We start from the raw sequence: 17,670 nt of genomic DNA, 5'->3' as shown, positions 1-17,670 counted from the left end.
CATGCTGTAATGTGGAAAGGGAAAAAGGGGTTAAATTATCTGCATCTCTTTTGAAGATTGGCCCTCTTTGGTGAAATAACTGACTTGAAACAAGGGAGATGGTACAAAGATAGTGGGAAAGTCCAGAAATATAGTCTCTATCAGGGCTTTGCTACTGCACCCTGCGCCCAGTTGGTATGTGAAAACTCTGATGTGCATGTTACACTCCCTTCATGGACTTAGGGCCTGGGCCTCATTCCCCATGTACAATCTAAAGGGTTTGAGGGTTGGGGCTGAGCCTGTGCTTCCAGCATGTTATTTCTATTTCTACAGAACTTGGCTTACCCTGCAGCTGGAATCCAGTGATCAGTAATAAATAGGGGTTGTTTTGTGTGCATTTTGAGATGAGAAGGTGTCACCCAGTTTGCCAACAGCCAGAGCCCTCTGTGATTTTGGATTGGGGTAGGATCAGGAATATTGGGTGTGGATCTAAGGCACAGTGGAAGTTCCATGAGGTTTGGGAATTACAGAGGAGCATACCTGTTAGGAAGAGGAAGCCTCTGCAAGCTGCTGGGTACTGGGGATACATGCATCTTGAGATCTTGAGGAGGATTTTGGACTAAAAATGAACATAAATAGGAACAAGGAAATTATGTAAAAAGCAATTTCTTCATGATTCCTTCTATCTGCTATTCAGAGTCTACCAGTGGGAAGGAACTCCTCAGGATTTGAACTTGGTACTTGTAGAGATGTAGAGACTGAAGAGGATGAATCTGATGAATCCAACATGGTAGCCTGAGAGTGCTCTTTGGAGGCAGTGTATGGGGTGTGTGTGTGTGTGTGTGCAGTATGCTTACAGTAGAAAAATGAAATCTGAAGGGTAAGTCCTGTGCAGTTGTTAGTGACTGTGTCTATGACCTGTTGTTACACGAACAATGAGATCTTTGATTTTGTTTTATAGTATTGATTGATAGTGGTGGCTAAAAAAGATGATTTGAAGTGAAAGATCTGTGGGTCTTGTTTCTGCTCATTACTCTCTACTCAAGAACTCTATGACAATTAGGTTTTGTGATTCACAAGTATTTATTAAAGTCTCAGCATTGCAGCTCTTATATGCCATCATGCCTGGTGTTGGGCAGGAAAGGTCAGCTACGAGGTGTGGCTTTTGTGCTTGGAGAATGGGCAGTGTGTTTAGAGACATGCCTAACTCTAATGGAAATCTCTCTGCAACTAACGTAGGACCATGATCCAAAGTGGGATTTTGCTGTTTGTGTGCTCAGAGCTAAGGCATATTCAGGGAAGGCCTCAGGGAGAATGGGTTTGGGGTTTGAAGGGCATCCTTGGTGCATAGAATACATTTGGCAGAGGGGAAGAGGTGAGATGAAACTCCAGTGTGAGTTTGGAATTACCTGAAGGAAACAAATGCCCATTGAGAGCATGTACTGCATGAGGCAAGCCTGAAAACCCTGAAGATGCAGGCCCAGATGTCTGATGTCCATGGCAGGCTACTCTTAGCAGGCACCTTGCTGGTTTGAGATCTTTTTTCTACAGTAGAAAGGACAAAGCCCAGGATACTGTACACTGGACTTGGGTTACGTATCCAGGGTTTTAATCCAAACTCCTCAACATTTTAACATTTGCTTATGCAAAAGCAGCTTATTTATTGATATTAAACTTAATGCAACCAGATTCTGATGGGTACTGTGGGTCCCTAAGAAAGAGCATAAACTCCCTGCCCACAGTTTGGGTGCAGGATGCCTTAAGAGCTCATGAAATACTAGAGGCGCAGTCAACAGCTATCGGGCTAAATACTGAATTATAGAGGGTGCTCAGGCAGCCACTACTACATGGTTTGGGATGATCAGAAAACGTCAAGGAATAGGTGAGACTTGAGCTGCATCCTGAACAATGGGATAGTCTAAGGTAGGTCAGAGGAGCAGGGAAGGTTACCCACTTGGGAATGTATAAAGAGAAGGGAGACCAGTTTAAAATAGGCATGGCAGGGTGTCAGTGTCAGGCAGCAAAACAAGTGGGATGGGGCCCTTTGGAAAAACAGACCAAGACTCTCTCACCCCATAGCCAGGCAGCTATGATCACAGTTTTTCAAGTTCAAGGAGAACAGACCTGAGAAGCAGCAGGATGTACCACTCCAAGACTTCCACACGCACCACAAGAAAGAACTCTGACATCTAACTGTGCTATCCTTGCTAGGTCCATTTTGTCACCGGCTCTTCAGCCTGGGGTTCAAAAGAGGTAGCTTTAGAACAAACACTAAAACTGCATATTAGCATATGGACTGAATGTTGGCTACTCTGGGGCACATACGGCTATGTGATGCTGGAACGTATCTCCAGGAATTGAATATATGATTGGAGAAAGAAATACAGGCTTCAGTAACTATGCAGTGTTTAGAGGTCAGTTCAAGATACCTGGAGGAGATATATCGTAAAGGGAGGGAAGTACAGGTAATATTTGTTTAGCTGCCTGTTATGCCTACCACTTCCTCTGCAGCGTAAGTATGTAAATGTAAGGTTACACTTTATTTTCCAGTGACAATGAACAAAGCAATTGATAAATCAGATGGCTGAAGAACTTGACTTCAGGCTGAACAAACAGTAGGGTCAACATTGAAGTGTCTTGAAAGAAAGACTGGAATTTACTATCTGTTAAATCATTTGGTTTATTCTCATTGCTTTCAAGTAAGTCTGTTATTTTTATCCCCAGTGAATGATTGCTAGAGGACCAGGGTTCCAGTGACCTCAGATGCTGGCTCTATGAAGACTTCATGGTATTATGGTTCAAATGACATTTGGAGTTAGCTAGGTCTATTCTGGGCTTTCAACAAATTCTTCCACTTCAGTTTTCTTGTCTGTAAAATGGGCACATGTCTGGATTAAATTAGACAGTAAACTTATAGTTAGTTAGATAATACCCTTAAATAAATTTAAAGCATGCCAGATGCATGTTCAAAGTTAGGATCCTCTTAACCATATGAAACGGCTTTAGTTTACCTGAACAGGAAATACTATGATCACACTACAGGTTTACTATGTTTAACCTAATTTGGCACCATTCTGTGTGTATTATTTTCCTTTCTCCTTGTAAGATTCTTTGAAGAGAATAGGAAGGACAGATGAGAAAGACAGTGCCCAGAGAGTTTAAGTGCTGTGGCAAGTCAGATGGCCTGATTGTGTTAGAGCTCATACAGGTAGAAGCGCCTATGAGCTTTGGATAACACCCTGATATCACTTTGTGTTTCAGATACATCACACTAGGAAAGAGGCTTTGGGATCACATATACAGTCATAAGTCACTTAATACTGGAGATATGTTCTGAGAACTGCACTATTAGGTGTTTTAGTTCTGCGAACATGGCACAGTATACTTACGCAGATCTGGATGGTATAAGCCAGTCTCTCAAGAGAGCCTCTTGGTTCACTTAAGAGATGTGGTGGATCCAAGATGGGTGAGGCTGCTTCCAGTGTAGCCCCGCATACTATATAACACAGACTTCCTTTGTTTTTTTAATAAGAGTACACCTGTAGAATGAGTACACCCTGAATGATGGTAGAAAGTATAGACTCATACAGAAGCCAGCAGCATAGTCATTCTCCATCATTATCAAGAGTTGCACACTGTGCATAATTATACATGCTATACTTTATGTGGCTGGCATTGCAGTAGGCTTATTTACACTGTATCATCACACACATATAAATAATGCATTGCACCAAGACACGACGAGGGTGACAGTTTTGAAAACTTTTCAACTCCATTTTCATCTTATGGGACCACTTTTGTACATGTGGTCTCTCATTAATGTAAATATAATTCAGCGCAGTACTCTGTCTGGATTCAGTTGTGGATCTGACATAGACAACGCGTCCCTTGGGTGGATTATTAAGTTCTCTGGACCTTCGTTTCTACATTTGAATGCTGGGGACAGGCTTTTCCGTATCATAGGGCTTTTGTATGGATTAAGTTGATAATTGTGAAGGGCTCAGACCAGGTCAGTGGTACTACTTAACCTCTCTTTCCTGGACTGCATAGAGGAACCCAGGCAGCAAGTGGAGCACCAGAGCCAGAGCTCAGCCTGGGAACTTGCGGACAGGCCTGGCCAGTACCACAGAGAGCTTTTCCCAGGAGCCAAGCCCCTGTTGTGCTGTGTTCTGGGTGACCAGAGGAGGCACTGATTTCGTAGCTCTGGCTGGAACTGTTGGTTAATAGACAGTGAGCCCCGCCTCAGAAGTTTGATTCTGCTTCCTTCTCTATCATGGAGATTTCCCTCCTCTGCCTGCCCCTAGTCACAAGGAATGATGGCATATGCTTCATTGTGTGTTCAGCTCAGCAAGCCCAGATTGGCAGAGCTGCAGAAACAGCAGGAGATGACCGAGAGGTGGAAGAAACCAGCCTTACCTTTGAAGGGTTTCCGATTCTCATAGAGAGGCCAGACTCAGGGCTGCAAGGGGCCGCGGAACTCACCCCATGACACCCTCTCATCCTACAAATGAAGGTGGAGATACTCAGGGAGAAAAACAAGAATTTCTTAAGGCCGTCCAGCCCAAGTGGCAGAGCAGAGTCTTGAATTTGGAATTCCTGACTGAACCCAGTGTAGAGACAAACAGGGAACACGCAGAAAGAAGCACTCAAATAATAGCAACTCAGGTTGGTGGGTATGAATTGAAGGAGCTGTGCCTGCTGCCCACCGTGCACAGATATGGAGGAGGTTGCTTTCTAATCCCCTTCCGTCAGGGCTTTACTTGGGCTCTGAGAGCAGAAGGCCTTCCTTAGCCAAAGGCTAGCATGGTGACACCAAGTATGGGACTAAATAAAATCTAACAAAGATTTTGAGCACTTACTAAGATGATCCCAGTATGTTCTTTTATAATTATTATCTCACTTAATCTTCAATTACTTTTCAAAACAGCCCTTGAGGTAGGATTATTACCTAATTTCCAAATGAGACATGAACAGATTAAAAATGTCTCCTAAGAACACAATTACTAAGTGAGAAAGAGAGGCTAAACTGATCAGATCCTGTGACATGAAGTCTGTGCTACTTCCACTCTGTTTTGTTTGTTTGTTTTAGGGATTGAATCCAGGGGTTTGTATCTCTGAGTTACCCCCCCGCCAGCTGTATTTAATTTTTTTAAACAGAATCTTACTAAGTTGATGAGTTTGGCCTTGAATCTGTGATCCTCCTGTCTCAGCCTCCCAATCCTAGGATTATAAGCATGTTTTACCTTGCTCAGCTTCCACTCTTCTTCTGTGTTTTAGGCAGGAAACATGGTTGGGACAGTGACTCTGTGCGCTCACAATGTTCTGACCTGTGTGAAGACCTATTGAAAACATGGTCTCTTCCTTTGCAGAGCTCCTGGTCTGGTGAGCAAGATAGAAAAATGAAAAATTGAAATATGGTTGTCAAATGCTTTGAAGACAGAATGTCCAAAAAAGTGAGAGCAAGACTGTGTGTGTGTGTGTGTGTGTGTGTGTGTGTGTGTGTGTATGTGTGTACACGTGTATGCAGGGAGAAGTGATATTATTAAAGGTGGGCTCAGCCAGTCTCCATGAAGGGGCTGGAACTTAATCCAGTTCTTGAAAATAACTTAATCATAACTTAAATAAAGAAAGGAGAAAGGGCAGGCCATGTAGGAGAACTTGCAGGGAATCATACAGAGCAGTGTCCACTAGTGCAGCTCATGAGATGCTATTGGAAAATTTGTTGGGTGAAGGACTCAGGGAATGTTGCTTGGAGTAGACAGTGACCTGGAATATACCGTGCAAGCGTGTAGTAAATAAGAAGCCACACAGTAGGAGCTTTGTCCTTTACCGTAGAATACTGATGAACTTGCAGCATCGGAGAACTGCAATGCAGAGCTGGCTCTGCTCTTGCTGGTGATGCATATCTGTAATCACAGTACTTGGGAAGCTGAGACAAGAGGATTGCAAGTTCAAAGCCAGGCTCAGCAACTTAGGGAAGACCCTTAGTAATGTAGAGAGACCCTGTTTCAAAATAAATATAAAATAGGATTGGGGATATAGCTCAGAAGTAGAATGCCCCTGTGTTCAGTCCCAAGTATAAACACACACACACACACACACACACACACACACACACACACACACATTCTCTGGATGAATAATTTGGAGTGTCCCTCTATGTATCCAGAATTGTGCCAGACAGTCAGGATACCATGATGAGTAAAGTGGACCTAGTTCCTACCCTCAAGGGCTTCCCATCTAGTGGGAAAAAGAGTTAAAAACCAAGAGTGGTGCAAACATTCAGTTATATAGTAAGTGCTAGGAAAGAGAAGTTCTGCACTACAAAGGCACAAAACAGGGAGTCCTGACCTGAATTGTAAAGCGCAGAGAAGAAACATTCGGCCCCATTCTGAATCATGAAGAGGTGAGAACTCAAGGGGGCAGAAGGAGGGTTGCATTCCAAGTGCAAGCAAAGTCACATGGAAAGCCACTTACTTGTGACTCCAACCAAATACCTTAGCAGACACAGGGAAGGATGAATAATCAACCACTCCCAGGGCCAAAGTCACACAGTCTTTTGACTGTCAGTCAAGAAGCCAGTGAGTGGAGGTTGAAAATACACTTGGTTACCTGTATACAGAGTGAAGTAGGATCACATAATATCCTCTTACACCATTTAACTCCCCTCCTCAAGATAAAAAATAAAATGATTTCTAGGGCTGGGGATGTAGTTCAGTGGAGGAGTAACTGCTTAGCATGCACAAGGCCTAAGAGTCATTAGGAGACACACACACACACACACACACACACACACACACACACACACACACACGGTGGCACACACTTATAATCCCAGTACTTGGGAGGCTGAGACAGGAAGATTACAGGTTTGAGGCCAGCTTCAGCACTTTAGCAAGGCCCTCAGCAACTTAGTGAGATCTTGTTTAAAAATAAAAAAAATAAAATAAAATGGGCTGAAATGTATCTCAGAGGTAGAATATCCCAGGGTTCAATTCCCCCCATAACCACAGTGAACTCAATAAAGGCAAAGGAGCGTGGAGAATAGAATGAAATTAGTGTCATGGAGGACGTAATGGGACATACCCATAATGCAAAAGAAAGAAAAGCAGTAAGAAGAAAACAGCAGAATTGGAAGAAAGAAGAGAGAATTCTGAACTATGAATTGTGGGAAAAACTTAGAAAGAAGGCAGAACGACTTAATGGAAGAAATACCTAAAAGAATGATGAGGAAAATATGCTCCTGAGCGGGAAAGACTCAGCATCTACAGATCCAAAGGACTCTTCATGTTCTGGGAAAATGAAGAAGAGCTAGATCCATGCTACACCCATTTTATAATGAATACAATTATGCCATAACCAGAAAAAATATCTTCACTATAATTACAAAGGCTTACAGCGAGTTACCAGTGAAGACAAAAAGCTAGCCAGCCTCCATTTTTTCTCTTCTTTTATATTTATTTATTTATTTGTTTATTTTTGCAATACTAAGGGTTGAATCCAGAGGTATTCTATCACTGAGCTACACCCCTCATCTGATTTTTATTTTTTATTTTGAAACAGGGTTTCACTAAATTGCAGGGGGCCTCCCTAAGTAGCTGAGGCTGGCCAGGAATCTGTGATCCTCCTATCTCAGCCTCCCAAGTACTGGGATTTTGTAATCTACCACACCCAGCTTTTTTATTTTAAATGTTAGATATTTAAGAAAGTTTGAGGCAAAAAGTTCTGACCCCCGACAATTGCATATTCAGCCTAGTGTGTTTTACATGTAAAAATGTAAAGAGGTGTCTGTTGTTGTGGAATTGGCACTGTGAGAAGCTTCAGGAGGACAGAGGGTGCAGAGGTCAGCAGTGAGTGAGAGGGCTCTTCCAGGGTTTGTGGAGGTTTGCCTTTAAAATCCTGTAAGGTATGTGTATTATTTTATTAATTTATTTTAAAATGAATAAGCATAGGGTTCAGATACCAAAATTATTAACAGTAATAATAATCAAATACAAACTATAAACTGATGAGGGAGATCAGGAAGACATTGCTTTTTCACTGAAGTTGAAAAAGGTCTTCCCAGGAGGCAGAATCAGGCCCAGAATTCACACGTGTGACTCCTGTTGACAATGCCAAGACTTTGTTCCTTTTTATCACATTATATCTTTGGGCAGCAGCAGTCAGGGTGAAGTAGCCCACGGGTGGTTGGGTGTCCTGGGAGCCAAGCAGATAGGAGAGGTAGGGGTTGCTGGGAAGCCCAGGCCTCGTTGTGTTTTCATTAACTCAGCCAGCATCTCTTGAGTGTCCCTTGAGTCTTGGACATTGTGTTCAGTATGGGGATGGCAGTGATGGATAAAACCCAACTGATGACTGTTCCGAAGAAACTCAGTATTCATATGTACAGAACACTCTAGCTCCCCGTGGTGAAGGCACTGGTTAGGGGACTTGCATTGACCAGGCAAAGTTTAAGGCATTGTTCCTCAGACTCCATCCTCTCGAAGCATCCAGAGGTCTTGGGGAAAGCCCAGGTTTCAGGCCCTTCTCTGGATCCCTGATTCAGTAAGTGGGGCCTGGGAATTTCCACCAAGCTGCAGGATAAGAAAGAGTTTCCCAGGTGGCATTTGGAGATAATATACTAGACTAGGAAATAGTCTTCCATCTTACAGACTTGGAGGGAAAGGAGAATATAGTCTGTGGGCCTGCTTTGAGTATTAGGCACATATAGCCATGCAGGATTTCTCTGGTCACTGGGAGAAACAATGTTGTAGGTTCAAACTATTTAATTTGAATATACCTTCAGATATAGCATTTGTGAAATATTTTATCCCATTCTATTAGTAACTGTTAACTCTGTTTACATTGTCTTTGGATATACAATATTTTTTAGGGAGTTTGTATACTCTTCTGTTGCCTGTGCCATTGAAATCATATCCAAGAAATCACTGCCAATTTCAATGTTGTGAGGTTTTGTGACCCAGATTTTCTCCTAAAAGTTTATAGTCTTAAGATTTATATTTAGGTCTTTTATCTATTTTGAGTTAATATTTGCATATGGGATTAGGTAAGGGTCCAATTTTATTCTTTTCCATGTAATTATTATTTTTCAACAATATTTAGTTTAAAGATTATTTTTTCCACCACCAAATGTTCGTGGAAACCTTGTCAAAAATAACTTGACAATATAGGGAAGAATTTAGCTCTAGGCTTTTATTTAACTCCAATGGTTTATATATCTGCCTTTAGAATAGTACTACACTGTTTCAATTATTGTAGCTTTATATGGTTTGAAATCAGAAAATATATATCTTCTAGCTTTGTTCTGTTTCAAGACCGTTTTGGGTATCTAGAGTCCATATTCCATATTAGGATAGATTTTTTTTCTGAAAAATAAATATATAAATATATGATAGTTTCACCTAAAAAAATAGAAAAAAAATTTTTCTCTGGTAAGAAAGAAAGTAAAAAGAAATATTGAAATGTTATCTTTAAGTCATCAAAAGCTTGGTATCAGACAAATGAAACTGTTATGTGAGATTATCATTTTTAATTTTGGATAAATTGCTATAATACTAGATGTCAACCACTAAGCCAAGCATGGGAGGGAGGGATGGGGAGAGAATGGGGTGGGGATCGGGTGGAGGCTGACTGGGCGATGTGTGCATGTATGTCTACAAAAGTTTGTATCCCACTATGATGTATGAATACAGTGCACCAATAAAAAAAAAAGAAAAAAAAAGGAAAAAAAAAAACTATTTAATTTGCCTGAGTGTGGTGGTATAGGTAGTTCTGTTATTCCAGTAATTGAGAGGCACAGGTAGGAGGAATACAGGTCCAAGGCCAGCCTTGGCAACTTAGCAAAGTCCTTAGCAACTTTAAAACCCTGTTTTCAAATTAAAAAAATAAAATAAGGGTGGGGGTGTAGCTTGTAGGTAGAATGCCCCTCGGTCCAATCTCACAGAACTAAAAAATAAAAAACAAACAAACAACAACAACAACAAAAAAAACACAAGTCTTCAAATATTTTGGATTCATCTGATTTTAGTACTATGCTCTATAATGGCATGTAATAAATATTGTCAGCACTTTCACCATTTCTACGAAAATGAGATGCCTATGCGATTGCAAAGTACTAAAATTTGATTTCTAAAATAAGATCCTAGCTGAGCATGGTGGTGCATGCCTGTAATACTAGTACTTGGGAGGCTGAGACAGGAGGATTGCAGGTTCAAGGCCAGCCTCAGCAACTTAAGGAGGACATCAGCACCGTAGTGAGATCCTATTTCAAAATAAAAAGAGCTGGGGGTGTAGCCCAGAGTTAAAATACCCCTGGGTTTAATCCCTGGTGCCACAACAAACAAATAGTTTGGAGTGTTCCCAGGCGGTAAAGTTATAGAACGTTGAGTGTGGAAGAGAGATTGATCCCACCCCACTCCTTGTTGAGGACGGTATGGGCTAAGAACTCAGAGTGGCTCGCCTGTCATTTCACCACCTATGAACAGGAGAACCAGGAGCAGAGACCAAATTTCTCCATTTCAGTCCCAGTATTTTTTATTCTTTCTAAGAACTTGGTCCCTTCTTCACCCTTCGGCTTCTTTGGGACTTGCAAAGCACTTTCCTGAGCTAGTTTTATGGTTCCAGTCCTCCCACCCCCACCCAATCGCTGCAGACAGGCTTGGAAGAGTTAACTTGCTGGACCAGAGGCCTGAGCCAAGTGTCCATTGTAAGTCTCCCCCCCAGGAGGAGTCCCTGAGGGCTGGAATGTGACTGGCTTCCTCACCTCAGTGGGCGTGTAAGTGAGTGCTGTGCTCTCACAGGTGTGTCAGCAGGAGTGCATCACAAGGAGACAGAAAGCTGTCTCCCCGACTCACTGAGAAAGGGGACTGTGGATTTAGGATGGAGGTATGAGCCGGGAGAAGGGTGAAGGAGAACGGCACCTTTGTGTGCTGGTGAAGTAAACACGCAGGTTAGGTTTCTTTGCCCTTTGCTTTGAAAAGCTTTTTTTGATTTTATTTTTCTAAGGGGCTCATGTGCACACAAGGGTCAGGATTATTATCCTCGGGATAGGCAAGGATTTTGGCAGCAGGCTCCCTGGCTGGGTGGAGCTGTGGTCGGAGTAGTGTGGAGCATGGGACTTTGAAGAGCTGTCGGGGAAAAAAAACAAAAACAGAAACAAAAAACTTCTTGAACCCTGCAAGCTTCACTGGGTGCTGAGGTGAATATAAACATGATGCAGCCAGGGTTGGTTTTAGCTTGAGAATCCATTGCCATTGAGTTACAAAAATAAGATTTCCTGTACTCACAACAACTAGAAGATAATCCAAGACTGGTAGTGGCAGACTCTACAGCTGGGTGCAGTGTAAGTCAGGGCAGGGAGTGAGTGCTTGGCCCGGAGTTTGCAAAATGTTGCCATGGAGAAGGGAAGACTTGGGCATGACCTGGAAATATGAGAAAGCTCGGGACCTGTTTGTTCATCTGTTCATTCTTTTCCTCCGTGCAGCAGACACTTGAGAGCACCGGTCAGTCATATGCCAGGCATTGTATGCATCAGTGGAAGGGGATATGAGAACTGATTCTTATAAAAATTACCACTGCAGATAAAATTATGTAGTGCTCTTGCAGAGACAAATCTGACTTGAGTAGACAGTGCAAGTTGGTGGCTAAGGAGACCCGAGTCTGAGCTCTTAAGGTGAGACTAGTATAGAAGGCCCGGAATGGATTTGTTCTTAATCAGATTGGAACTATTTGAAACTGCATTAGGATTTGTCTATAGGATTTATTATGAAAAACTCCCATCTCCCTGCTTCTGCAGTCAGAACCCAATTTCAGCAGGAGGCCAAAAATTTTTTTTTTGACTCTTCTGTCTCTAAAATCAGGTTCCCTTAGTTGTGGCTTGTGATATGAAGGCTAGATTAGCTTTCTAAAGTATAGCTATGACAGTCGCCCTTCCTCACTGACATCCCTTAAGTAGCTTCCCATTGCTGTAAGATAACATCCAGACTCACTAGCGTGGCACCCGAGGATGTCCATGACCTGTCTGTAACTCTTGGTTTGCAGCCAGGTCTCTCACCAGCCCCCATTTTGAACCCCACCCCTTAGCCACACATCAGATCTCTCTTTCCCAAACATAATCCTGCGCACTCCTGAATCATACCTTGTCTAGTGGTATTTCCTGTGTCTCCCTTCTTTCCACTCAAAAATCCTCAAGTGTAAAAACAGATTTGTGTTCTCTTTGACCCTTCCTGTGTAGTTTCCTACAGACCTACATCTTGTCCAAGTGGAAAACACTTCTTTCTTTTTGTTTCTTCTATTTACTTATTTGTTTTTGCGATACTGGGGATGGAACCCAGGGACCACTCTACCTCTGAGCTACACCCCTAGCTCTATATTTTATTCTTTATTTTGAAACAGGGTCTCACTAAGTAGCTGAGGCTGTCTGTGAACCATGATCCTCCTGTCTCATTCTCTCAAATGCTGGGATTACAATATGTGCCACCACTCCCGGCTTCTTTCTTTATTTATGATACTACATATAAACTTCTGCTCTGTGTGAGCTATTTTTCAAATCTTTCTTCAGCTAACTTCCTTGAGGAAGGAAATTGCACTTTCACTGTATTTTAGGATGTTGAGGAGAGCAGAAAAAAGCTGTGGAACTTTCCTTTTCTGTGGATCTTTTACAATGAATTTTAAATTTTGGAATTTTTCTCTTATATTGAGTTAATTTCTCATTTTGCAGTTAAATATAAGAAATTTAGAAGTGTATCACTTTTAAGTGGAATACACTTTCTTAATAATAAATCCACTTCATACCCTGTTCATTCATCTATCTACATCTATAGTTTAGGCTTTACTTTTTTTTTTTTTTTTGTGTGTGTGTGTGTGTGTGTGTGTGTGTGTGTGTGTGTGTGTTACTGGAGATTGAACTCAGGAACAGTTCACCTCAGAGCTACATTCCCAGCCCTATTTTATTTTTTATTTTGAAGCATGATCTCACTCTGTTGCTGAGGCTGGTCTTAAACTTCCGATCTTCCTGTCTCGGCCTCCCAAGTACTGGGATTACAGGCCTGTGCCAGCACATCTGGCTAGGGACCAGAGCATCTACCACATACATGGCCTTATTCTTGTTTGAAGGTCCAACTGGATTTATTTAAATAACTTCTTACAAAATTTATGCCTCATCTTTCAGCTCTGACCCAAGGATAACTTTATAGGTAGAAACTAGGGAATTAAACTCTAACACTGGGGATTCCTGCCAAGGGAAATAAGCTCCAACATTACCACCATTAGAAAACAAAGCTTGTAATTTATGGCTCTCCTGTTCTCGGTCTTCTGAATGTCTCCAGCAGCTGCTATGGTGCTGGTCAGTAGTAAGAAAGAGACCTTAAGGAATGTTGACTTGAACAGGACTTTTTAAATTTTACAGAGTTGAGGGGCAGGTAGTCAAAATAGTCTAGATGAGAAAAAGAATCTAATAAGTAAAATAAATCGCAAGTGTCTTCTGGTCTGAGTGTCCCCTCCAGAGGGGACCTTGTCTCATTTGTAGCATGTCTTGAGTGACTGGCTGTTGATGGTTTGGAGGCAGCTCCTGTGGAGTTGCTCTTATTAGGGCATTATCATCTCTTCCAGAAAAAACTGTGTTCACTGGATTTTCTCCTGAGTGGAAGTAGCCATAAATGCGCCTTTTTGCGGGGTTGGACAGTTTTCAGGAGTCCTGTGTGCTCCTTGGCATCTCTGAGGAGCCTAGGAATGTGTGGAAGCCACCTCCCCTTTCCTGTCTGGTTTCCTTGCTGGGCGTCAGCTGAAAGGGTGTTGGTTCCACACGGAGAAGACATGCCCTGTCTTCAGGTTTCCTGGTCTTGGCAGTTCTAAATGTATCTGCAGGTATCACTGGACACTTTCTTGTGGGCACATTCGTTACCCTGTTCTTTAAATTGATGAACTTAGAGGTAGAAACCTCAGATATACATGTCTTCTGCTGAAGATGGAGAGAGTGTTGAGCAATCTACCCTGTAGCCTGGGGCTGGGAGGACAGGAGGTCTGGAAGTTCAGCCTTCCTTTGGAACTTTAAAATCATGGGCTTGAAATTGGGAGCAGTGGGATATGGGGTAGGTAAGGAGGATGAGTAGTTTAGCTACTCCTGTGATGATACGGAAAGAGCTTGACTTGCGTTTTCTTTTGGATAAAAGCAGAGGGGAAGGCGTTGGGGGGATTCATGTCACTTCCAAGGGCCAATAAAATTCTCCTCTTCTTTTTTTCTTTTTGTACTATGTAGATACAAAGCCACCTCATGTAAGGAACAAAGAAGAGACTTAAGATTGTCTAGAATGGCCATTTTTATCTCAATAATTGAAAATGACTGAATATCTTTTGTGTCAATGGGAGCATTAATCACAGCATTGTGATTTCCCATTGAAACGTTTTCCTTTTTCAAGCCTCACACACCTAAGTTTTGCATGTGTTTTCAGAAATGGAAAGGAGACGTTGTATGATTGAAACAATACATAATGAAAAATGAGAAATAAAGAACAGTTACGGGGTTGGCTGAATGTCCTTCCTCTAATGGGTGGAAGCTTGGCCCCAACAGCTGGGGGCTGTCCTCAGCTTTGCAGACTTCTCTTCACATGGGAGAGGGGAGTGGTATAAGAGGCCATCCAATTGCATTTCCCACAGACCTGAGCATCAACACTTCAGACTTCTCTTTCCTCCTGGTTGTTTTACTGGTGACCCAGCCAGCTGTGGCTTTGCGCTGAGAAACCTCTCTTTAGCATGTTACTGGCCAGAGGACTCACCCTTCTTACCTTTATTTCTGGGCCTGCAGCCATGAAAATTAATAACAGCCCATTATGAAGGCATATGTGAGTGTGTTTTCCCCTCTGGTCCAGTATAATCCATTTTGGGCTCGTGTGTATTCTGGTTGGATTTCTTTCCACCATTTTTTTTTTCTGATACCATAAATAAGTGGGAAGGGACCCATGGAGCTTAGATGAAGTAACTTTTGGGGTCACTCGCCTTCCTGCTTTAGCTAATTCTCTCTTTGCTTCTCAGTTGCAGATCTGATCTCTTCTGAACACCTCACCGTGTCTCCATCCCTGGAATTCTGAACTCTGCAGCTGGACTCCTTTGTTCTTGGATTTTGGGGTGTCTTCTCTTCTCACCTTTCCCTTTTCCCTGACCCTCACTTCCCCCTCCTGAGAACTCCTGAAGACTGCAGGATTGTCATGGAGTCCAGGGAAATCTTGAGCAGCTCCCGGCAAAGAGGGGGCGAGTCGGAATTCCTGCCGGTCTCCTCAGCCAAGGCCCCGGCTGCTACTGGCTGTGCAGAACCATTGCTCTCAGCTCCAGGACCTGGGAAGGGCATCCCGGTGAGCGGAGAACGCATGGAGCCTGAGGAGGAGGATGAAATGGGCTCAGGGCGGGATGTGGATTCCAACTCCAATGCGGACAGTGAGAAATGGGTGGCGGGAGACGGCTTGGAAGAGCAGGAGTTTTCCATCAAGGAGGCGAACTTCACGGAGGGAAGTCTGAAGCTGAAGATTCAGACCACTAAGCGGGCTAAGAAACCCCCAAAGAATCTGGAGAACTATATATGCCCACCGGAGATCAAGATCACCATCAAGCAGTCTGGGGACCAGAAGGTGTCCCGCGCTGGGAAAAATAGCAAAGCTACAAAGGAGGAAGAACGAAGCCACTCCAAAAAGAAGGTAGGAAGCTCTGTCTTGTAGCCCTTGGGTTTATTTCTCAGTTCTTGCTTTAATACTCAACTTCCCAAAGTCTGTATGTATATTATTTACTCACTTCTGAATCGCTGGTCTCCTTGATGGGATGTTTAGGGCCTGAGAAGAAATGCCTCCGATATAATCTCGACATATTGTCCAGTTTATTATTATATCTTCTACTCACCTGGAAAAAATATCTACCAGAATTCTAATTCTGAAGCATGTGTTAATTGCATAGCAGCCGATTGGCTGGGCCAGCCAAGCCCTAACAAAAGTTTGAGGGATTTTTTTTGTTTGTTTTGCTTTATCATTTGCATCTGTTCTCATAGTCAAGAGTGGGATGTTGAAAAACGGGTCAATCAGAGACGCCAAGAAGTGTTAAGACTTCTTTTTCATTTCAATCGTTAGTACTCTTATGTCTTCCTAAGATGAATCACTCACCTGCTGGAGAAAGTCCAGTTTTTGTAGTAACCAAGGCTCCTGTAGGGATGAGAGACCCTCCTCCTGAAAACGATTGATGAACATTAGAACTGGAACTGGAGGAGGCAGAGCATAGATGATTGGGCCACATCTTTGTCTAACACATCATAGCCTATTAAGGCAGTGTATTGAATGAATTTGCCTGGTTGTCATTTTCTTTCTAAAATTTAATGTAAATGTGCAAAGCTGCTGGGGCTGAATGGTGTCATTTGGGAATAGGTCTGTGCTTCATTGAAAATTTTTAGGGGGGGTTACAGTGGCCTCTGTTCCTAGAAGGGATGTCGCACTTAGCTATGATAGCAGAGGACTGCCTAAGTATATAGATATTTTTTTTTGTTTTGTTTTAAAAAAACATGGGGCTTGAGTATGACTTTGAAAAATGCACTTTTGCTGACAAAGTTTTGGGGTTCTACATAGTAAGTGATAATCGGAATCTTAGTCTCTCTCCTTGACATGTGATTATTCATGTGGCCCCTTAGCTAAAAGTTACATGGCACATGATCTCTGAGACTCACCTTATGTCCCAGAGATCATCTGTAATATTTCTGTTGCCAGTGGTTTGTTGAGGTCTGAAGTAATCGTATTGAATAAAACCACTAGAAATCATATTAACTCTTCAGCATAGGCTCATGTCCTTCTTCATGCCATGTGTTTTGACTGATTTGTTGAATTTAAAAATCTAAATATGTGAGCTACAAGAAACTTTCTAGGATGACTAACTTGCTGTCCTCCCAAGAAATCTGTCCCGGTTTTAAAACTGAAAATCCTGCATCCAGGAGCTATCTCACAGCCAAGAAAACTGGCACAGTTGGTCACCCTACTTTAGCATTTTGAGACACAAGTAATCTTTAGGAAATGGCTTGTTTTGCTAGAACATACAGGTTTTGCTTTCCCCTCCCCGCATTACGGCTTTGCTGTGATTTCTGGGTTTTCTGTCATAAAACCAAAAGTTTTCTGGATACACACAGAAACTTTTGAAATTTCTGTAAGAAAGTACACCAGGCTCCACTTCCCGAGACATTGCTTCAGAGATTGGTGACTTCAGCTTTGAAAATGAGTATCTTTGTTTCTGGCCACTGGGATGGCTAATTCTTTTTGTGTTGTTGAATTCTTGTGTAGGAGGGCAATCCTGAAAACTGTTACTTGTAGTAACTGTTTTCCCTCCATCCTCATCATTGAGCATTTGAGCAGCCCACATGTTTGGGTGTGCAAACCCAATTTACTGCACTATAAAGATTATCAGGACAATAAGTTGCCCCAATCAGGTATCACTGCTCCTATTGCCACAGATTGTTCCCAAGTATAGACGTTTGCCCATTGGAATGCCTCAGAATAATGTCATGGAATTTGTAACATAGAAATGATATAAAAATTGAAATGTGTCATTGACTTCAGTTCTCAGAGCTGACATTCTCAGGCTGGTCATTCTCACCCAAATAACTGAGTGCCCTTTAAGAGCTTTATTGGAAAGAGATAAGAGATTGTTTATTTGAATATGTGCTTTGCCAAGGAAACA

General features: G+C 42.4%; 1 protein-coding gene across 2 annotated transcripts in view; it reads left to right on the top strand.

Annotated features, from left to right (window-relative positions):
* Positions 1-15,176: 15,176 nt before the first annotated feature.
* The window catches only part of SETBP1 (SET binding protein 1), a gene marked incomplete at both ends in the record, with an annotated part of 355,245 nt that continues 352,751 nt past the window's right edge, over positions 15,177-17,670 (top strand). For both annotated transcript variants that reach the window (XM_080714810.1, XM_080714809.1), the window contains one exon: positions 15,177-15,659. In XM_080714810.1, coding sequence (XP_080570936.1) covers positions 15,177-15,659 — 483 coding nt within the window. The remainder of the gene's footprint in view (positions 15,660-17,670) is intronic.

The sequence above is a fragment of the Muscardinus avellanarius genome (assembly GCF_963383645.1).
Source record: "Muscardinus avellanarius genome assembly, chromosome: 17".
Lineage (NCBI taxonomy): Eukaryota > Metazoa > Chordata > Mammalia > Rodentia > Gliridae > Muscardinus > Muscardinus avellanarius.
The sequence above is the reverse complement of the archived record's forward strand: the minus strand, read 5'-3'. Positions and strand labels throughout refer to the sequence as shown.